The 22,947-nt window shown below is 47.7% G+C and overlaps 2 protein-coding genes across 5 annotated transcripts in view; both read right to left on the reverse strand.

Annotated features, from left to right (window-relative positions):
- Window positions 1–7,500: 7,500 nt before the first annotated feature.
- Rps26 (ribosomal protein S26) lies at window positions 7,501–9,664 on the reverse strand. Its single transcript, XM_041671144.1, has 4 exons — window positions 9,592–9,664; window positions 9,170–9,347; window positions 8,110–8,240; window positions 7,501–7,595 (listed from the first exon to the last, which is right to left on the reverse strand). The coding sequence occupies exons 1-4, from the start codon at window positions 9,592–9,594 to the stop codon at window positions 7,560–7,562; spliced, it is 348 nt and encodes a 115-aa protein (XP_041527078.1). The 5' UTR covers window positions 9,595–9,664; the 3' UTR covers window positions 7,501–7,559.
- Window positions 9,665–15,380: 5,716 nt separating this feature from the next.
- Ikzf4 (IKAROS family zinc finger 4) overlaps window positions 15,381–22,947 on the reverse strand; it is a 34,212-nt gene continuing 26,645 nt past the window's right edge. For all 4 annotated transcript variants that reach the window (XM_041671128.1, XM_041671124.1, XM_041671133.1 and 1 more), the window contains 3 exons: window positions 19,804–19,953; window positions 18,880–19,011; window positions 15,381–17,967 (listed from right to left, as the gene is read on the reverse strand). In XM_041671128.1, the coding sequence (XP_041527062.1) occupies window positions 17,204–17,967; window positions 18,880–19,011; window positions 19,804–19,953 (1,046 nt within the window). In that variant the 3' untranslated portion in view covers window positions 15,381–17,203. The remainder of the gene's footprint in view (window positions 17,968–18,879; window positions 19,012–19,803; window positions 19,954–22,947) is intronic.

Below are 22,947 nucleotides of genomic sequence, written 5' to 3' on the forward strand. Positions count from 1 at the left end.
TTTCATTGGCACTGCATGGTGCCGTGCACAGACATAACGATCAGGCATGAACATAGCGGACAATGAGGAATAATGAGAGCTCAAGAACAATCGCAGTGGGGTTCTTGGTCCTACTGCACGTACTGGCTTTGTGGGAGCCTAGGCAGTTTGGATGCTCACCTTACGAGACCTGGATAGAGGTGGGCAGTCCTTGGGCTTCCCACAGGTCAGGGAACCCTGATTGCTCTTCTAGCAGATGAGGGAGGGGGACTTGATTGGGGAAGGGGGAGGGAAATGGGAAGCGGGTGCGGGGAGGAGACAGAAATCCTAAATAAATAAATAAATAAAAATAAAAAATAAATAAATAAAAATAAAAAAAAACAAAAAAAAGAATTGGTGGGAACTTGGAAAAAAACAAAAAAAACAAAAAATAAAATTTAAAAATTATTGAACACATACATTTATATTCTAATGCCAATATTTTTCATCTATGGTGATAAGACTCATTAGCTTAACTTGTAAGATTTTAAGACAATCCTGAAGCCATTTTTGACAATTCTGAATCCTCTCAGCCTCTGTGCCATAGTGCTTCCCCTCCTCCCCTGGGAACCAAGGACCTAACAGCTACACATGCACGTACTCAGTTCCTGAACAATTACCCATATACGTATGTTTTGGTTCGGTCCCCTGGGAAACGGGGTCAAAATGACCTCTTACCTCATCTGATCTGGCAACAGCTCTCCAGTCAATTATTGGTAATAGCCCTTTCGAATAAGCCAATCAGAATAGTCAAAGAACAACCCCCCTTGTTTCTGTGGCCCCTTTAAAAGTAGACTGTACCAGCTATTCGAGGTCTCTCAGCTTTCTGAATGCTGGGGGACCCTGTCATGACAGAATTAATAAAATCCTCATGCTTTTGCATCGGCTGTGGTGTGTGAGATGGTTTCTGGGGGCGACTCCTCCTCGGTGTTTGGACGCTAGAGTCCAACAAACTCATTTGTGATGGCTAAAGAAATTCCATTTTATGCCAGGCTCCATCTTGGTACCCATTAGCGGTTGTCTCTGACTCCAGTCCCTGGAAGGTAAGCTCTCAGTAACCCTGATTCAGTGACTCCCCCAAATGTACAACAGTGACTATCTAACTTGTTATGATTAATTGCTTACTTTGGTTTCTGTAACTTGCTTATGCAGAAACCCCAAAATTGTTTTAAGTTGCTTTAACCACTTAACTTGGTAGAAGACAAGTTGTTACTTGCCTGCCTAGATACTGAAGGTCTTCTTATGGTTTTCCCTTTTTATTTTGTTGGGTTTTTTTTTTGTTTTGTTTTGTTTTTTTCTGACAGGGTTTTTCTGTAGCTTTGGAGCCTGTCCTGGAACTAGCTCTTGTAGACCAGGTTGGCCTAGAACTCACAGAGATCCGCCTGCCTCTGCCTCCCGAGTGCTGGGATTAAAGGCGTGCAGCACCACCGCCCGGCTGGTTTCCCCCTTTTTTTTTAAAAATATTTATTTATTATGTATACAATATTCTGTTTGCGTGTATGTCTCCAGGCCAGAAGAGGGCACCAGACCTCATTACAGATGGTTGTGAGCCACCATGTGGTTGCTGGGAATTGAACTCAGAACCTTTGGAAGAGCAGGCGATGCTCTTAACCACTGAGCCATCTCTCCAGCCCCTGGTTTCCCCCTTTTAAAAGCTCTTTCCTGGACTGGAGAGAAAAGGCTCAGAGGTTAAGAGCAATGACTGTTCTTCCATAGGTCCTGAGTTCAATTCCCAGCAACCACGTGGTGGCTCACAACCATCTGTAATGAGATCTGGTGCCCTCTTCTGGCACCATGCAGGCAGAACACTGTATACATAATAAATAAATTAAAAAAAAAAACCCTTTCCCATACTCCTTGAAACCTGAGACTGAGCTTCAAGGCTATTTTTCTGCTAGCAGCTAATGAGTAAATCTTTAAAGTATAATTCATTGAATCTACGGTCTTTTCTCAGTGGTCACAAACTCCCTAACACATTAAGTGGATGTATCCATATCCCTCATGGCAACTGCAAGAATTGACTTTGGGAACTGGCAAGATAGCTCAATAGAGCTGGGCGGTGGTGGCGCACGCCTTTAATCCCAGCACTCAGGAGGCAGAGGCAGGCGGATCTCTGTGAGTTCGAGACGAGCCTGGTCTACAGAGCTAGTTCCAGGACAGGCTCCAAAGCCACAGAGAAACCCTGCCTCCAAAAACCAAAAAAAAAAAAAAAAAAAAAAAAAGACAAGGGTTCATGCCATCAGACCTGATGACCACAAATACACACACAATAAATATAATAGAAAAATTGAAAGGGAAGGGCAGAGAGATGACTCAGACTTCTTGTCCTTGCAGAGGATCTGGGTTCAGCTCCCAGCACCCACATGGCCACGTGACAGCCCACCACTATCCAGCGCCCACGTGGAGGTCTGATGGAGGAGGGTCATCTTTCTATCGGTTGTTTCATTGGTTAAGTAATAAAGAAACTGCTTGGCCCTCTAATAGGGTAGAATTTAGATAGGCAGAATAAACAGAACAGAATGCTGGGAGAAAGAAGCATATTCAAGGCAGTCGCCATGATTCTCCCACCCGACACAGCCGCAGGTTAAGATCTTCCCTGGTAAGCCACCTCGTGGGCTATACAGATTATTAGAAATGGGTTAGATCAATATGTAAAAGCTAGCCAATAAAAGGCTGGAACTAATGGGCCAGGCAGTGTTCAAAAGAATACAGTTTCCATGTAATTATTTCGGGTAAAGCTAGCCGGGTGGCGGGAAGCAGCCCCGCTGCTTTTTTTTTTTTTTTTTTTTTTTTTTTTTTTTTTTTTGGTTTTTCGAGACAGGGTTTCTCTGTGGTTTTGGAGCCTGTCCTGGAACTAGCTCTTGTAGACCAGGCTGGTCTCGAACTCACAGAGATCCGCCTGCCTCTGCCTCCCAAGTGCTGGGATTAAAGGCGTGCGCCACCACCACCCGGCCGGCCCCGCTGCTCTTATTTCTACAGAGGTCCACCACTATCAAGCGCTCACGTGGGGCCCCACCATTATCCATGACTCCAGTTCCAGATCTGAATCTCTCTTCTGACTTCTAAGGTTGCTAGGCACACATGTGGTGCACAAAAATACTTGCAGGCAAGATACCCATACACAAAAAACTAAAAAAATTAATATTAAAAAAAAGTTTTGGAGGCAGTTGGTGGTCTGGCTCATGCCTTTAATCCCAGCACTCGGGAGGCAGAGGCAGGTGGATCTCTGTGAGTTGCAGGCCAGCCTGGTCTACAGAGCAAGTTCCAGGACAGGCTCCAAAGCTACACAAGAGAAACATTGTCTCAAAAACCAATAGAAACAAACAAGAAAGAATGATATTAGCTGGGCAGTGGTGGTGCAGGCTTTTCATCCCAGCACCTGAGAAGCAGACAGGTGGATCTCTGTGAGTTTCAAGTCATCCTGGTCCACAGAGTGAGTTCCAGGACAGCCAGGCTACACTGGCAGCTCTTTCAGAAGTCCTGAGTTCAGTTCCCAGCAACCACTTTATAGCTCACAACCCCCAGCTCATCTGTAGTGAGATTGTTGGACTCTAGTGTCCAAACACCGAGAAGGAGTCACCCCCAGAGACCATCTCACACACCACAGCCGATGCAAAAGCATGAGAATTTTATTAATTCTGTCATGACAGGGTCCCCCAGCATTCGGGAAGCTGAGGGACCTCAAATAGCTGGTACAGTCTACTAGCTGAACATAGCGGACAATGAGGAATACTGAGAACTCAAGAACAATAGCAGTGGGTTTTTGATCCTACTGCACGTACTGGCTTTGGGGGAGCCTAGGCAGTTTGGATGCTCACCTTACTAGACCTGGATAGAGGTCCTTGGGCTTCCCACAGGTCAGGGAACCCTGATTGCTCTTCGAGCAAATGAGCGAGGGGAACTTGATCGGGGGAGGGGGAGGGGGAGGGAGATGGGTGGCAGTGGCGGAGGCAGAAATCCAATAAATAAATAAATAAAAAAAAAAATAAGCCAGGCGGTGGTGGCACACGCCTTTAATCCCAGCACTTGGGAGGCAGAGGCAGGCGGATCTCTGTGAGTTCGAGACCAGCCTGGTCTACAAGAGCTAGTTCCAGGACAGGCTCCAAAACCACAGAGAAACCCTGTCTCGAAAAAACCAAAATAAATAAATAAATAAATAAATAAATAAATAAATGGGCCACAGAAGCAAGGGGGGTTGTTCTTTGACTATTCTGATTGGCTTATTCGAAAGGGCTATTACCAATAATTGACTGGAGAGCTGTTGCCAGATCAGATGAGGTAAGAGGTCATTTTGACCCCGTTTCCCAGGGGACCGAACCAAAGCATACATATATGGGTAATTGTTCAGGAACTGAGTACGTGCATATGTAGCTGTTAGGTCCTTGGTTCCCAGGGGAGGAGGGGAAGCACTATGGCACAGAGGCTGAGAGGATTCAGAATTGTCAAAAAATGGCTTCAGGATTGTCCTAAAGTCTTACAAGATCTAGCACCCTCTTTTGGCTTTCAGGCTTACCTGCTGACAGGATATGGTATACATAATTAAATTAACAAATAAACTTTTTGTTTTGTTTTGTTTTTTGAGACAGATATCTCTGTGCAACAACTCAAGTTGTCCTGGAACTAGTTCTGTAGACCAGATTGGCCTCGAACTCACAGGGATCTGCCTGCCTCTGCCTCCTAAGTGCTGGGATTAAAGGCGTGTGCCACCACTGCCCGACTAATATTTTAATACTTGTTTACGTATTAAAAAAAAAGAAACTGAAGAAAAAAATTACACAGTGATAGGGGATGAGACTATCTTCCTCATACACACTAACCAGTTCTGGGGTACGCAAAAGGGGAACTCCAAGCATTAGGGGGTGTGTGCAAAGACAGTCCAGGACCTCAATAGTCCATTTTCCATTAAATGGCCACCACAGGTCCACCTCACAGCTGAACACCAACCTACAGTTGGTAGAGCCAAAGACCCCATCTGCCTTTACCACTCTTGAGCACGAACACTTCAGAAGAATTTAGGTTGATTCTAGGCCGCAGCAAGCTCTTCTTCTAACAATGTTCATTACACCAGTTACAAACCAAACCTAGGGGGAAGGTTAATGTTGTGTCTTCATTGTCATCCACTTGAAAGTCAGTTCTCAACAGGTTAAGCAGAGGGCTACTGGCTCTAATATCTGAAGAGGGGCTGGAGATCGCTTGATGCATACTGCTTACAAAGGACCCTAGTTCAACTCCCAGCACCTCTGTAAGTTATCACAAACCCGTCTGCCTAAGATCAAAGGCCTCTCAGGCACCCCTATCCATACCCATCTACACATCTGGAGATCCTCAGAACTCAACCGTGGGCCACTTCTGATAGTACATGACTTTCCTGTTTTTTTTTTTTTTTCTTTTGATTTCTCAAGACAAGAGTTTCTCTGTGTAACAGCCCTGGATGTCCTGAACTAGCACTTGTACACCAGGCTGGCCTCAAACTCAAGAGATTCGCTTGCCTTTGCCTTCTGAGTGCTGGGATTAAAGGTATAGGTCACCACTGACCAGCCCAGCGACTTTCCCTTTTCAAGTAGGTGATGGGTATCTGTATCCTAGGTGACTTTCCCAGAAATGGCAATTGGTAGGCTGAAGAAATGGGATAGGCTAACTCCAGAGCCTGATGCTGGTCAGAATCTAGCTGACCTTGAACTCCCAAATGCTCACACAACAAGGCAGGACAATTTCGGATTATCAAGGGGGAAAAAATAATCACTAAATATTTTGAACTAGAGTTAATAGTCGTGAGCTGCCACGTATGTAAATGTGCCAGGAACCAAAACCAGGTCCTCTGAAAGCGTAGCCAGTATTTTAGTAAAGCTGTCTCTATAGTCTACCACATTTTTAAAAAGTTTGTTATGTATGTTTTAACTATGCCCCTCCCCCAGGGTCCTCATGCTCCCAACTTAGTTTTTCTACTTCCCATGTACATTAGATCTGTGTAAATCACTATTCTTTTTTTTTAAGTATTTATTATGTATACAATATTCTGTTTGTGTGCGTGTCTGCAGGCCAGGCCGGAAGAGGGCACCAGACCTCATCACAGATGGCTGTGAGCCACCATGTGGTTGCCGGGAATTGAACTCAGGACCTTTGGAAGAGCAGGCAATGCTCTTAACCACTGAGCCATCTCTCCAGCCCTATTAATTCTTAATGCTAAATCTTTAATCAGAAAATAACTACTTCGCACTGAGTTAATTATTTGGAACAGACTGAGGATTATAGATGCTTCTTTTTTTGGCTTTTCGAGACAGGGTTTCTTTTAGTTTTGGAGCCTATCCAGGAACTAGCTCTTGTAGACCAGGTTGGCCTTGAACTCAAGAGTTCCGCCTCTGGGACTGCTAGCATTAAAGGTGTGTGCCACCACCGCCTGGCAGGTACTTGTTTCTAAACAAACCCGAGGATCGATTCCAGAACCTCAGTATAAAGAGCTCTCAGTGAGGATGAACAAGTTTCTTTTTTTACATATTTTTTTATAACTTAATGTGCATTGGTGTGGTGTCATCCCCAGGAACTGGAGTCAACAGTTGTGGGTGCTCTGGAAGAACAGCCAGTGCTCTCAACTGCTGAACCATTTTCTCCAGCCCCCATGAGCAAGTTTCATGTTTTCTTTTAACTAGCTTTTGTAGACCAGGTTGGCCTTAAACTCACGGAGATCCACCTGCCTCTGCCTCCCAAGTGCTGGGATTAAAGGTGTGGGCCACCTATTATACAAGTTTAAGAGGCAATGATCTCGAAGGTGATCACACCTGTATTCAATTTCAGCACCAAACACACCAAAAAAGCCTGGGCCAGACCTTACTTCAAACCCACAAATATAAGAGGACAATGATAAACGGGGGCCAACTCCAGCCCAGAAAAACCTCTTGGCTTGGATTTTCTATCAAGCTGCTGACAGCTTTGGCTTTAGTTTTTGATGAAAGCGTTTGCAAACAGGATCACCTCCATGACCGTTACACGCTGTTGACTGAATCCCCTGGGTCACACATACACAAATCTTTAGCCCAAGGCACCAACTGGCCACTTAGCTGGGTGTGGCCGACATACCAGCTAGAGACAGAGACCTAAATTTAAAGCTAGCAAGTCATCTGACCACGTACCCCAAAAAGCCAAAGGGAAAACAGCGAAAAAGACATGGTCTGTAAGATGGGAAAATCAGTGAGTGCCTTACACAAGAAAAACAAATGAAAAGAAAGCAAAAACATGGTAGGGTTTTCAAGAATATAAAATCTTGGTTGACCCAATTTATCGCCAGAACTCACATAAAATTAAGTTGAGTCTGGTTCATAAACAAGATCCCTGGAGTTCACAGGTTGACCGGCCTGCAAAAAATTAGGTGTACAAAGTACAGAGCCCAAACAATACCAATATGTTCTGCCTTACGGCCTCCAAAAGCACAGAGAAAATGAAATAGCACACAATTCACACCTGGCAAAAACACACTCAAATACTACATAGAGTTTAAGTTCCACTTTAATTTCCCAAGGTGTTTTCTTCCGTCTTTATGAAGCACTTTACATGGGCTTTGGTGGAGGTCGTGGGGCAGCACCCTGAAAAAAATAAGAGATGAAGTGAATTAAAACTAAGTATCTAACATTGGTGCAATACTCCACCTAACCCAGTACCCCAGAGACAGAAAAACCCTGGGCCAGCTAAGGCGCCACAGTAAAACTGTGGTGAAAAAATAAAAACACCCACCACTACCAAGAGACACGGTCTCTAGAAAACCCCAAACCCACTCATGATGAATCGTGGAGTTCAGTGAGAGAGCACTTACCAGTGACAAGCGGAGGGCCACCCAGACATGGCTTCTGACATCACAAAACCAAAGAACCCACCCAGAACCTCCATCACCACTAACAATGGTTTTGGGCCATAAACCATATGGAGTAATATGGTTCAGGCAAGACACCATACCATTCCATTGCAAACAGCCTACCCACTCTTGAAAAATCAAACATTTTAAATGAAGGTTACACCTGTCATACCAGGCTAAAACATTAAGTGGATATTTTTATGGTAAAGACCCCACGTCTCAAAGAAAAACAAGCAAAATTGACTTACAGCAGGTCTAAATCGTGGTGGGGGTGTTCGGTCCTTCCGAGCTTCCCGGGATCGATTCCTGACTACCTTGCTATGAATAGCACAGCTCACACAGTAATGCAGCTTGACATAGAGTTTGGGGAGCACATAGGCTGAAGAACAGAGAAGCAGTTCAGATATATGCCCACTCACTTTATCCCCTCACTTAGGCACACCCACAAAACCTGCGCAAAAGACAACAGTAAGCAGTCTCAACCTGAATAAACACCTCCTGAGAAGCAAGCCCACCTTGCCACCATGGAAACCAAGCTTACATATGCTAAGATAAAAGTCTAACTTTTGGGTGAAATGTTGCCATTCAAAAGGCTAAGGACTGGGGGCTGGAGAGATGGCTCAGAGGTTAAGGGCACTGACTGCTCTTCCTGAGGTCCTGAGTTCAATTCCCAGCAACCACATGGTGGCTCACAACCATCTGTAATGAGATCTGGTGCCCTCTCTGGCGAGTAAGCATATATGAAGACAGAACACTGTATACATAATAAATAAAAATATTTAAAAAAAAAAAAAAAAGGCTAAGGACTATCCTTAAAGCCAGACCACACAGTAGCAGTAAGAATAGCTCAAGTAGGGGAGTCCAACACTGTCTGCAGGTCGAATGTCTAGCAATTCTCTCTTAAGAAACCCAGTTAGCTGTTGTGGCCCATGTTTTTAAATCCAGCACTAGGGAGGCATAAACTAGGATTTATGTTCTAAGTTCCACAACTTACTGCCTGCACGCTGCCGTATTTACAACTCAGTCTGAGCATGTTTGATTAAAAGTAGTTGAATGAACTATGTCTGTCAAACGTCCACCTCTTACAGTTTCTTACAGATTGCCGTTTCCTAAACCGGCAGTCAAAGGGATGGGATGCAGGCTGGGTTTGCCTAGCATGTAATCCACCCAAAAAGAAAAAAAACACCAAGTTCAAACCTCAGCGTTAAGCCTGTCTACTGTGCCATAAAAGACAGCTTCTGCCCAAAGCTAAATCTGAACCAAAGGTAGCCATGGGCCCGCGTTGGTTCCTCATCCCTATACACTCACCGTCGAAGACACTTGCTTCGGATATATCCCTGACGGCAGCCGCCTCTACGATGTTCCGAATAACGAACTTCTTAATGGCCTTGTCCTTGGGCACACAGCGGGCGCAGTTAGTGCAGCGAATTGGCTGCACATGGCCGCGGCCCTTTTTGGCACGACCGTTGTTTCTCCTTTTTTTGGTCTGAATATGAAAAAATATCTTATTAAAAATGGGGTGCGACTAACAGCTTCAGCAATTTCCGGCCATTCACCGCCCGCAGCCCCGGCAAAGCGAGCCACACAAATCCCAGGCATCTTAACCCCGGGCTCAGAAGCACACGCTCCCCTTCCTCCTCCAAGGCTCCGACTCCCGAGTCCCCGCCACCCGAGAGCCTACTTTCCACTCATTGCTCAGGCTCGCGCTCTCTCCACGCGGCGACACTCACCATCTTGCAGCCAAGTCCCGAAAGAGGATCCGGCGCCTCGCCGGCCACTCTTATATAGTACGAGATTCCTACGCTTGCGCAGGGGAGAAAGAAAAAAATTTAGAGATGTGTAATTCTACTTAATCTTAACAACTGCAATACTCAAGGTTACATAATTAATTAGCGTTTCCGATAAAATGTAGATTTAAAATAAGTCCCTACGAATTACCTGTGGAGCAAAGTACCAATGGGACTATTTTACCTGCTGGCGGAAGACTAAAAACTATAAGTGTACGAACCAGGAAGTAATTCTCACTACTATAACATCCGGTTCACGTTGTCTCCAGAGCGGAAGATATCTAGAATTCGGTCTCAGGATGCTCACTCCCTATTACGAGAGGCCGAGAGAGATGCATTGTGGGAGTTGTAGTATGAGTTGAAGAGGCTCTGGGGAGGACACAGACTAAAGGCGGCGCTACACCACCGTAAGACGCCATGACTTCATTTCTTTTAAATGTGTGTTCTAGTCATAAAAATAAGAAATAGAAGACCTGTGAGGAAATAAACCATTTTGTAAATTTATCCTTCCAAATAAAAGTTTCAGCCGGACATGGTAGCACAGGCCTTTAATCCCAACACTCGAGAGGGAGAGGCAAATACATTTCTGTGAGTTTAGAATTCCAGGTTAGTCAGAGCTACACAGTGAGACCCTGTCTCGAAAAAAACAAAACAAACAAGCCAAATAAAAGTTTCAAATGAGACAAATGTTTTGTTGGTGGGACTATTACTTTGTTTTGTTTTGAACCACTTTTTTTTCCCCTCCAGACAGTGTGTTTTAAGTGTAACCCTGCGCCGGGCGGTGGTGGCACACGCCTTTAATCCCAGCACTCGGGAGGCAGAAGCAGGCGGATCTCTGTGAGTTCGAGACCAGCCTGGTCTACAAGAGCTAGTTCCAGGACAGGCTCCAAAACCACAGAGAAACCCTGTCTCGAAAAAACAAACAAACAAACAAAAAAAAAGTACAACCCTGCCTGCCCTGGAACTGCTGTAATTCAGGCTGGCCAGGAACTCAGAGATTGCCTGCCTCTGCCCTTAGGATTAAAATGCTGAGGTTGAAATGCCCGGAGTGCTGAGATCAAAAATGTATAACACCACACTCCAGTTTGTTTAACCCCCCTTTTTATTTCTAGGTCCTATTAGCACAGGGGAAGCTCTGTAGTTAGTAGTTTGTATGAACCAACTCGATTTAACCGAACATGTCTATCAGATAGGTAGTTATTATCACTTTATTTTGAAACATAGTCATTTAGTCCAGGCTGGCCTAGAACTCTGTTTGTAGCCAAGTGTGTCCTTGAATGTCTTGAGTCTATCTCCCAAGTGCTGGAATTACAGGCAACCCAGAGTAATCATGAAACTCAGGGTAAAAGCGTTACTCTTTTTTTTTTTTTTTTTTTTTTTTTTTTTTTTTGGTTTTTCGAGACAGGGTTTCTCTGTAGCTTTGGAGCCTGTCCTGGAACTAGCTCTGTAGACCAGGCTGGTCTCGAACTCAGAGATCCGCCTGCCTCTGTCTCCCGAGTGCTGGGATTAAAGGCGTGTGCCACCACCGCCCGGCAAGCGTTGTCTTATAAGCCTGAGGACTGGATTTCAATCTTCAGAAGTCATGGAAAAGGCTGGTGAGGTAGCACACATCTGGAATCCCAGGACTGCTCGGTGAGGGCAGGTGGAGGGGGGATGGGGGGGAGGGGAGCTGAGACAGGAAGCTCACAGGATAGCGCACCTAGAGCAGTGTGTGGTTGCAGCATTTCACCAAGGCAGACAGCTGGAACTGGCTTTTGAAAGTTGTCATCTGACTTCCACACACTTGCTGTGGCATACACAATTTTTTTAATGTTAATTTTATTTTGCATGTATAGGTGTTTTCCCCAAATATGTGTATGTATGCCACATGCATGCCTGGTGCCCAGAAAGATCAGAAAAGCTAATCCAACCCCATGGGATTAGAGTTACAGATGGTTGTGAACGACCCTGTGCGTGTTGGGAATGGAACCTGGGTCCTATGCAAGACTAACAAGTGCTCTGGTGCCCTCCTTTAGTCCCAGCACTCAGGAGGCAGAGACAGGCGGATCTCTGCGAGTTCGAGGCCAGCCTGGTCTATAAGAGTTAGTGCCAGAACAGGCTCCAAAGCTACACAGAGAAACCCCGTCTCGAAAATTAAAAAAAAAAAAAAATACTAACAAGTACTCAAAACCTCTGAGCTATCCATCTTTTTTTAAAAAAAGTTCATCATAGCTGTGCAGTGGTGGCACACGCCTTTAATCTCAGCACTCAGATGACAAGAGTCAGGGAGATCTTTGTGAGTTCAAGGCCAGCCTGGTCTTCAAGAGCTAGTTCCAGGACAGGCTCCAAAGCTCCAGAAAAACCTTCCTCGAAAAACAAAAAACCCCAACACCCCAAAAATCAAAATAAACAAACAAAAAAGTTCATCATTCCTAGCAATCAGGGAAATACAAATCAAAATACCTTTGAGATTTTTATCTTACCCCAGTCAGAATGGCAAAGACCAAGGGACAATAAATGTTGAGGAGATGGGAGCTCTCATTCACGGTTGGTGGGCCTGCAAACTGGTGCAGCCACCATGGAAATCATACGACTCAGCTACCACTCCCTGGCATATACCAAAAGACTCAACATCCTACTCTGATGCTTGCTCAGCCTTGCTCCTTGCTGCTCTAGTCATAATAGACAGAAAATGGAAATATCCTAGATGTCCTACAACGGATGGATAACAAAAATGTGGTCCATATACACTATGGAATACTATTCGGTTGTTAAAAAAAAAACAAGCAAGCAAGCAAACAAATGGAAACCATGAACTTCGCAGGTAAAGGGATGAAACTAGAAAAGGCCCTGTTGAATGAGATAACACAGACCCTGAAAGTTCACCCACGTCGAAAGCTCCTAGCTCTAATCTCAGGTGTGAGCGCATAGCGTAGAGCAAGTGCAGAAATCAGGAGGGTGCAACAGAACCCTTGCCAGGACATGGAGTCTCTCATCAGAGATGCCGCTCCCTCGAAGACCACCTAGCAAAAACCCCAATACTAAACAATGACAAGAAGAGAACCCCTCTTTTGCATGTGTATGGTTTTTCTTTTTCTTTTTTTTCAAGACAGGGTTTCTCTGTAGCTTTGGAGCCTGTCCTGGAACTAGCTCTTGTAGACCAGGCTGGCCTTGAACTCACATAGATCCACCTGCCTCTGCCTCCCAAGAGCTGGGATTAAAGGCGTGCACCACCACCGCCCGGTTGAGAACCCCTCTTTTGAATTGTTGGACAGAGCTGTCCAAGAGACGCCCCAAACATGCAGCTTATTCCCATTGGAGGGTAAGTCCTCATTATTGCTGAAGACGGCTTGCACTTCGGAAAGGGCCCAGAGACCCCTGCGCTGGAGCTGCCCTGAAAGCTCCTCCCTGAGGACCAGCTCTCATGGGACAAGAAGGCACTAGGCATGCTTCTGAAGGAGGAAGTCAACTAAGAGTCCTTACAAGCTGTGATGCCTATGAACCACATCAGAAACTGGGAGCAAGAGAGGTGGTCCTCCCCAGGGAAGAGAGGTGGTCCTCCCCAGGGACGAGCACACCAATGGGCTGTCCAGTGCCAAATGGTCAGCCCTGAACCATACATACGTGTAACATTATACAGACTGACCAGGCTATATCTAGAAATATGGATATGTATCTATACATATATATTATCCAGAAATACATATGTGCATACGAAAATGATAAGAAAAAAGGGAGACTCTGAATTTGGAAGAAATCAGGGAGGACTTGGAGGAAAGAAAGAGAAAAGAGAGGGCTGGAGAGATGGTTCAGAGGTCAAGAGCACTGACTATTCTTACAGAGGTCCTGAGTTCAATTCCCAGCAACCACATGGTAGTTCACAAACATCTGTAATGAGGTCTGGTACCCTCTTCTGGCCTGTAAGCATACATGCAGGCAGAACACTGTATACATTATTAATAAAAACATCTTTAAAAAAAAGAAAGGGGGAGGTCTGGAGAGATGGCTCAGAGGTTAAGAGCATTGCCTGCTCTTCCAAAGGTCCTGAGTTTGGTTCCCAGCAACCACATGGTGGCTCCACAACCATCTGTAATGGGATCTGGTGCCCTCTTCCTGACTGTAGGCATCCACATACTGAATACTGTATACATAATAAATAAATAAATATTTAAAAAAAAGAAAGGGGAAGGAGAAATGTGGTAATCAAATTATAATCTTAAAAAATAATAATTGCTGGGCGGTGGTGGTGCACACCTTTAATTCCCGCACTCGGGAGGCAGAGACAGGCAAATCTCTGTGAGTTCAAGGTCAGCCTGGTCTACAAAGCAAGTTCCAGGACAGGCTCTAAAGCTATAGAGGAACCCTGTTTTGAAAAACCACACACAAAAAATTAATAATCCAGGCCTCCCATTGTGGCCCACACCTTTAATTTGGGAAGCAGAGGCAGGCAGATCTCAGTGAGTTCCAGCTCAGCCAGGCTACATAGACTCTGTCTCAAAAATAAACTTCTGCTTTGCTAGACCAGCAACTTAAGTGGTATTGTCTGGCTCCCCCTCCATCTTAGATTTGTCTGTACCTTGAACAGAGAAATAGCGATATGAAGCCTGTCCCAGAAGGAAAACAAGTCAAAGGGAGTCTCCAGGAAGAAACAGAGCTGTTAAATTACTCGTGTTTATTTATAACAGACCTTCAGCCAGTACAGTACAAAACTTACAGTAGTATTTCTCCATTACACAAATATTTACTTACAGTATATTACATATATAAAATGCTTTGCAGGAAGTCTCAAAAGCTGGTTTAACTCCCTTTGAGGAAGGAGAAAACTCTTTAAAAAGAGGGAAGGGGGAGGGTAAGTAAGGAACCGGACGAAGAGAGAAGAGGTGAAGGGGCGAGGGTCAAAAGGGACACCAAACAGGCTGCAAAGGAACCTGGGGGAGGAGGAGAGGTGGTATTGCACTTGCTTCTGTGTTTATTCTATTTTTGATCTTCATAATTTCTGATTAAAAATATATATATGTTATTTACACAAGGAAAGAAGCTGCCAGAAGTATTACAAAATTCCACCTGCAGCTTAGACACTGACACACACATACACAAAGGTCTGGAAAAGTGTCTGATTAGAAATTCTCTCCCTCCCCCCTACTTTTTTGTGGTGTTGTTTTTTTTTTTGTATAGTAATAAAAAAGAAAACACCTCTTTTCTCTGTGTGGGTTTTGGTGTTTTGTTGTTGATTTTTCTTCTTTTTCTTTACTTTTTTTTATGCAAAAGGAGCTGGGAGAGAGCATGAGGATGTTTGAGGTTCCAGAGCTGGAAGGCTCTGGAAAGTAGGATTTTGTACCTAAGACCCTGGTTAAAGTGCAGTGATGGGCTGGAGAGAGACGGGGTGTCCCTTTCCTCCCTAGCACCTGGTCTTGTCCTCCCATCTCTGCTCTTGGGGGCACAGAGTATAGCCTCGGAACATAGTCCTTCAGGTTTCTGGGGGTTACAGGTGCTAAGGCTGACTGAGGAAGGGAGGAAATGGGGCACTGAAAGGCTCTGATGCCCCAGAGGAACTAGTTCTTTTGAGGTATCCCCAGGTACATGGCAGACACAGGAGTGGTGGGAGCAGGTCTAGTGGGAAGAGGCTCAGTAGCCAGAATAGCACAGGAGCAGCACAGATACTAACCTCAGCTCTGCTGCCGTCCCAAGGTTGGTTGCGAAGACCCTTCCCTTCTCTCGGGATCACTCCCTTGGGAGCTCGCACCCCAGGCTCCACCTTTGGCAGCACCTGTTTATTGCTACTTTGTCAAGGAGGAAGAACCAACCCACAAAGCTCCTCCCTGCCAGTCTGGCCCTTCTGGGAAGCCATGGTAACACAGGAGAAGAAGGGAAGAAAAAGAAAGCTTTTCCACCCCACCCTTCTCATGATGGAGGGAGTAGCGTCTCCAGAAGGCTAAGAGCCCCAGTCCCAGGATCTGATCTAGCCAACCCTCTCATGCCTCTCCATGTCCCTAATAGGGAATGAGAAAAGGAGAGAGAGGCAAAAGAGCCAACCAAGGAAGGGCATGTGGAAAGAAAGATGGAGGGAAAAGGAGAGAGAGAAGAGAAGACCAAGACTTATAACTTATGAGGTGCTGTGTTTGGTTTCTACTTTTTTTTTCTTATTTTCTTTAAACATAGAAAAAAACAGCCTTTGGTTTGAATCTCAAAGAAGCAGAGAGTGGGATGGCTGTGGCCTTGGCAGGGAACTCTTTATAGAGAGAGCCGTGCAGTGGGGCTATGACTTCTCCTGCACAGTCTCATGAATCCTCGATTATCCAGAACCAGGGGCTCTGCAACCACCAGAGAGGGGCAGTGAAGGGTGGCTCCCAGTTAGCTGAGTCCATCCCATTCTTGCTAGAACAAGGGCGGATTGGTCGACGGGCACATACATGTCATTCATCCTGGGACAATTTTTGGTTACACTGAAAATTAGCAGGGAGAAGAGACACATTCCTTTCTCCCTGCCACTGGTAATAAGAGGGCCCAGGAGCCTGGGAATGAGACGGTGGATCCTGCTGGAAGGGAGAGGAAAAGGCAGCATGACAGATGGGGCTGAGCCCCTGGTCACTGGGCAGCAACCCACCAGTTTCTCATACAGCGGGGACAGCAGGGGTCCCTGAGAGCCCAGGAAGGTCACTGGAGTGAACAAGTTTGAAGGGTGGAGGAGAGACTTCTACCCACCCCCTTTCCCGTGCCCTGGTTCTCAGCTAGGCTCCCCATGTCGGGCAGGGTTGCGGACCTAGCTTTAGCCCCTGAGAGTATAAAATGGGGGCGTTCCAAGAAGGGAAAAGCCACCAGTGAGGGACCTGGCAGGTTGAGACCAGAGTGGTGTGGAGGGGTGAGCTAGAGAGAGGGAGATCCTGAATGGAGGCTTTAGGGAGCTCGCATTCCCAGGTGAGGTCAAGAGGACCCTCAGTCCACAGTTCCTGGAGAGTTTCTACAGCCCTCCTACTTCCAATGAGGAAATTCTTCGTTCGTGTAAGAATAGTGCAAGCTGCCTAAAGTGAGAGGGCACAAGAGGTATGAAGTACCAGGTCGGAGGGTCCCAGAGAGGAGATAATAATGCCACAGAGCTCAGGTGGGGCCGCTGGGAGGTATCAACATCCAAAGAGTCGGAGAAGTAAGGGTGCGGATTAAAGCAAGAAGCTCAGAGTCCCTTAGTACTAAGAGGAGCTTCCAGGCCCTGGGGCTGTCAGAGGGTGTGGGATCGGCTAGAAAACAACAAGGCTTAGAGCAGAAGGGGGAGTGAAGGAGTGGCCAGAGATCGCAGTAAGTCTTCAGAGGCCATGGGAAAGTCATTAACAAACAGCAAATATGCCGGGAAGAGAGGGGTTCAGAAGGAGAAATACAAGCAAAAGACTGGTCTCGTCGCAATGCTTAAATCAGTCAGGGTAGAAGGGAACCGGCGAAAAGGGTCAGAGTCAGGTGTGAAGTGAGGTGGCCAGTGGGCGGGGCTACAACGCGAAACTCCTCGGGGTGTAATAGGAATCGGGCTAGACACCTGGAGGTGGGGCAGTGGATGGCAGGCTGCGGACAGGCGAGGGGAAAGAGCTCGCTAGCCCACCTTATGTTCCCCCCGGACAATGTGGGAAGAGAACTCATACCGGTCCTGGCTGTGGTAACCACAGATGTTACACTCGAAAGGGTCTCTGAAGCCATGGCAGCCCATGTGGATGGTGAACATGACGTGGTCCAGGAAGAGGATGCGGCAGTGTTCACACTTAAACGCCTTCACAGGCTCGCCGCTCTCACCCACCACCCGAAGCACTTCCTTGGAGGGGCATGGGGTGCCCCGCAATAACCCCTCCTGTGGTTTGGGGTCCTCTTTGGCATAGGCGGGACTGTGCCGGCCCACCACTATGGTGGGAGGAGGTTGAGGTGGGGGACCCTGAGGGAGGGACACCACCCCGCCAATCCGATCTTCGTGGTTGCTCTCTGTGTCTGTGGAGTCCTGGCAGCCATTGCTGGGGGATGCCCCAGGGTCAGTCAGAGAGCCTCGGGCCCGATAGAGAAGGGGACCTCCGTCTCCCAGGTCCTCGGGTCCCTCACCTGCTTCTCGGGACCCTGGAAGCTCCAGTCGGCTGGGGAGGGGCTGCATCTGGGTGTACACAGAGCTGATGACCGGCGTGAGTTCCGAGATGCAGTTGGTGGGTGGGAGGCGGAGGGGACGCAGATGCTCTGTACCCACGAAGGCTAGAGAACCTCCAAAACCAGGCTCTAGGCCATGGTGCGCCACCAACTCCACATCCTTTTCATAGCCACCGCCGGGGTTCACATCATAGGGGAGGTCCGAGAGGCTGAAGCGCATCTGCTTTTCGCCTGGGGAGAGTAAGATCTCTTCAGGACTGGGTTTGACTAAGCCCCCAAGTTATGCCCAGAATTCCTTCTTTGTTTTCTAATCATGGGACCGACATCACAGATGCTAAGCACACATTCTACCAGGGAGCTTATACCCGTAGTCCTAGGTAACATGGTTTACCACACCTCATTTACTTCCCAGAGGGTCAGGTCCGAGGCAACCTGGCGTCTAGGGCAAGGCGTCTCTATGAAGTTTCAGATCTTCAGCGAGAGCTTGCCATTTGCAGGTCAGAGAACCACATGTTCGCTTCCTCACACTGGCTCTAAGGCCAGCCCACACAGACTGATCCTCGTCGTTTTCAAAAGATGGAAAAGCTCGCCTTCCCCGTGAGTCCTCAATACCGACCACTCTCTACTCTGTCTTTTATGTGTGTGTGCATATTCATCTCTGTGCTGGAAGACGTGTATTTATGTGTGCATGAATGTGGGCTCAGAGGACAAGCTTGGGTGTCAGCCTCAGGAGCACGGCTATCCACCTCCTTTGAAACAGGATCTGTCATTGACTTGGAGCTCACCAATTAGGCTAGCTGGCCTGGCCAGCGACCCCAGGGCATCCTTCTGGCTCTGGCTCCCCAGGGCTAGGATTACAAGCACATGCCACCATGTCTGCATGCTTATGTAGGTTCTGGGGATTGAAAACCCCAGTGCTCATACTTGCAAGGTACACACGTCACAGACTGAGTGATCTCCCATCTGAGGGGGCGTCTGAAAAGCGTGCCATCCCTCTTGAGCACCGCAGAGACCACTAGGCTGCTTCTCCCCGCTAAATCCAATCACCAGACCCAAGCCTCTGGTCTGATAGCAATCAACGCCTTGACTGACTGGAGCCGTGACTTAAAGCTGGGGTCTCCTTTCCAACAGGGCTCTTCTCACCTACAAACTTCTGTGGCGTGGAGCGTTTGCGTTTGGTGAGGCTGTTGGCCAGGCGATCGATGAAAGTTGGCCGCTCAGACGTTGAGTGCAGCATCGAGTCAGGCACCATCTCCAGGTCCCGCATTTCGTCACCTGGAGGGGAGGGGCAGGTGGTAGCCCTGAGCACGAGGGGCACCAGCCCAGCGGCCTTGCCTGGAGAAAGCCGGCCACTCAAGGAAGGCCACACCTGCGAAACTGGGCTCTCTCTCTCTCTCTCTCTCTCTCTCTCTCTCTCTCTCTATTTTGAGATAGGATCTCACTACGTAGCTGTAGCCCTGACTGGCCTTGAACTCACTCTGTAGACCAGGCTGGCATTGAACCCACAAGGATCCACCTGCCTCTGTGTTCTAAGTGCTGGATTTTTTTTTTTTTTTTGATTTTTCGAGACAGGGTTTCTCCGTAGCTTTTGGTTCCTGTCCTGGAACTAGCTCTTGTAGACCAGGCTGGCCTCGAACTCACAGAGATCCACCTGCCTCTGCCTCCCGAGTGCTGGGATTAAAGGCGTGCGCCACCACCGCCCGGCCTAAGTGCTGGAATTAAAGGCGCCGGCCACTGTGGGCTCTTTGCCCTACCTAAAGCTCACTCTGATAACCCTTCAGACCATTTGAGGACTTATGCACACCTACCCCTTGTTCTTTGTGCTTTCTTTCCCATTAGACTGAAGATATGAATCCAGATTTCCTCTATGTCTGGATCTCCCTTATAGACTGCCCCAGAGCTGGGCATTCATGGGGGTGCTTAGGAATGGGTGCCTGGAAGGTCTAATGAGTGCAACTTGTGTTGGCTGAGGGGCCAGAGTCACCCTCGCCTGCGCCCCTGGCCCCGCCCTCCGCTGCGCCCCTGGCCCCGCCCTCCGCTGCTGTGAGGTCCTCTCCACAGCCCCACCTGGCTGGCCGGCCAAAGCCTGGGCTTCAGTGCTGAGACTCTGCAGGTAGTTGTGGCACCGCTCCTTGTGCTCCTCCAAGGTGCTCTGCTGTTTGTAGCTCCGGCCGCAGTAGTTGCACTTGTAGGGTTTGCCCACTGTGGGAGAAGAGACTGTGGAGGAGAGAGCACAGGCCACGTGAGAGTAACTGCTGCCTGCACCTGGCTCGAAAGTTTGCAGCATGCAGGAGCAGCTGCATGCTGGCATGCAGAGGAAAGAACCTTGTTAGCTTTTTTTCGGGGGGGGGATGGGGGAGTGGGGTTGTGATCCCTTCCCCAACTCTTCCTACAGCGAAGAACAGGTGAACCAAATGTGAGGAAGGGTGACAAGGTACAGCTGAAGGAGGGGACCCATGGCACACAGCTTCACACTGGTGGTGGGACTCTAGATGCTCTGGCTGCTTCTGAAAGGAAGTGACGACCTGGGGACTTAGCAGGGGATCTTCCCTGTAAGTAAGCACAGCAGGCCCCACCCCAGGATCTCAGAGTCTGGGGCTCAGACTGCGGTTTAACCTTTCCATGCGGCAGGCGGGTGTAATAGCTGTTTATCAGACAAGGGGACTTTCTGCTCGCAAGCAAGCGCTCCGCTTTGGCTGGAGGAAAATTGGTGGGCTGAGGCGACGCAGAAATGAGAGCCCTTCGAGCTGCCCGCGCGGGAGGGGCAGCGGTTGCTGGCCTTGACTTGGGCTTTTTTACCCTCGTTTTCTCTTCCTGGCCCTACACTGAGACACCGAGAGAGCCCCCAGAGTCTAGCGCTGATGAGAGAAAGAGACGAGAGGAAAAGAGCAGAGGTGATGGAAGAGTACAAGGAGAACGACCGTGTTATATTTTCTGCTTTAAGAAGAATGCGTTATAAAGCTCTAAAGGAAAAATGGGAAAACTGAGGCTATAGCTTTGTTTAACCCCCCCCCCCCCCCCCGACAGGGTTTCTCTGTGTAACAGCCCTAGCTGTACTGGAACTACTTCTTGTAGACCAGGCTGGCCTCGAACTCACAGAGATCCTCCTGCCTCTCTGCCTCTCGAGTGCTGGGATTAAAGGCGTATGCCACCACCGCCCGGCTAAACACAACTCTTAGGAGGCATTTTTGTGTGTGTGTGTGTGTGTGAGAGAGAGAGAGAGGAGAGGAAAAACTCGAAGAGGAACAAGGTACTGTGTATCTGTGTTTATTGCTATCATTGATGAGGGAGGCAGAGACATCTCTAGGAAGCTGGTGACTATCACTCGCCCACAGACGTCTACAGCTACGACTCGATCAGCCTTGGTCGGCTGCTCTTCATCTCTAGTCGGAGTGCGGAGTGCATGCTTAAGGGATGAAATGAGCACCAGGGCCTCTCCTCTGAGACCCTGGGGGAAATGGTTTGACACGTCAGGAGGGGACCGGCCCTCTAACCCTCCTTCCTTACCCTGTGATTTGTAACAGGAAGCATCTCACAGAGATGGGACATTCACATACGTCTGCTCGCCCCCTAGTCTTCTACGGAACAACATTTGACATCCGGTCAGTTGACCTTGTCAAGAGTTTGGGGGAGCCGGGCGGTGGTGGCGCACGCCTTTAATCCCAGCACTCGGGAGGCAGAGGCAGGCGGATCTCTGTGAGTTCGAGACCAGCCTGGTCTACAAGAGCTAGTTCCAGGACAGGCTCCAAAACCACAGAGAAACCCTGTCTCAAAAAACCAAAAAACAAACAAACAAACAAAAAAAAAAAGAGTTTGGGGGACTGTAGGACATGGTGTATTAAAGGTACATATCTTTAATCCCAGCACGTGGGAGGCAGATGTAGTTGGATCTCTGTGGTTTGAAGCCAGTCTGGTCTACATGGCAAGTTCTAGGCTAGCCAGAGCTACACAGTGAGACCCCGAGAAAAAGAAGCACATGTTTGGCCATGGGGTCTTGATGGAAACAGACGAGGCTATAGTCCACAACACTGATTTTCTTCTCCATAGCAACGGTTTCCTTGTTAAACAAATGGGCAGGGCAGAGGGGGGAGCTTTAGGGCTGAGGCTGAAGCTCAGTTGATAGTGCACTTGCCTAGCGTGTGGGAAACCTTAGGTTCCATCTCCAGTGAATCACAGGAATAGTGGTGTGCCCTGCAATTCCAGTACTCAAGAGGCAGAGGCAGGAAGACCGGGGTCAAAAGTGAAGGTCCTTGGCTAAACAGGGGGTTGAGGTCAGCTTGGGATACATGAGACCCCGGTTCACCAAGCAGAGTGCCGGGGGTGGGGCATTTCACCTGGAATTCTTTTCTCACTCCCCTGCCTGTGTCTGAAACTGTTACGATGAGCATAAGTTATGATGTCGCCAGATTTCTTCTTCCACATGCAGAGACAGAGAGGTCCCCGTTATGTGGGAGAATCGGAAGCGAGGCAGGATGGAGGAAGGAGAAGTTGCTTCAGTGCCTCTCTGGCCCTTTAAGTCCTACTCAAGAGGGCTTAGGAAAAGAGAAAAGCCTGTGGAAGATTCTGAGGCCAGACAATTAATTATTTTTTTTCCGAGAAGGTTTGCTCTGTGTAGCTTTGGATCCTGTCCTGAAACTTGTTCTTGTAGACCAGGCTGGGCTCGAATTCACAGAGATTCGCCTGCCTCTGCCTCCCGAGTGCTGGGATTTAAGGCGTGCGCCACCACCGCCCGGCTCAACAATTAATTCTTTACCCTCTTTCTCCTCCTCAACCCTCAACTCCCATCTCCTTGCCAGTTCAATCCAACAAGGAGTCCAAAACTTAGTAAAACACCCAGAGAGAGGGTCTGGAGAGATGATGGCTCAGTGGTTAAGAGAACTGGTTGTTCTCCTAGAGGATCTGAGTTCAATTCCTAGCACCCACATGGCACCTCACAACTGTCTGTAGCTCCAAGATTGACACTCTCACAAGATATATATGTACATATTTTTACATAAAAGTAAAAATAAATAAGTTCTTTAAAAAACACCCAGAAAGCCCTGTTTCTCCAGTTCCTTCCAAAATATTCCAATTCAAAATCTTCCATTTATTTCATTATTTTGAGAAAGGGTCTCACAGAGCCCAAACTGATTGAATGCCTGACCTTCCTACCTCTGCCTCTCCAGTACTGGCCCCTGGGTTCCCTCTGGATTTGCATTTGTCTATGAGAAA

The sequence above is a fragment of the Microtus oregoni genome, unplaced genomic scaffold (genome assembly GCF_018167655.1).
Source record: "Microtus oregoni isolate MIOR12 unplaced genomic scaffold, Mior012 000001F_ref0000356, whole genome shotgun sequence".
Taxonomy (NCBI): domain Eukaryota; kingdom Metazoa; phylum Chordata; class Mammalia; order Rodentia; family Cricetidae; genus Microtus; species Microtus oregoni.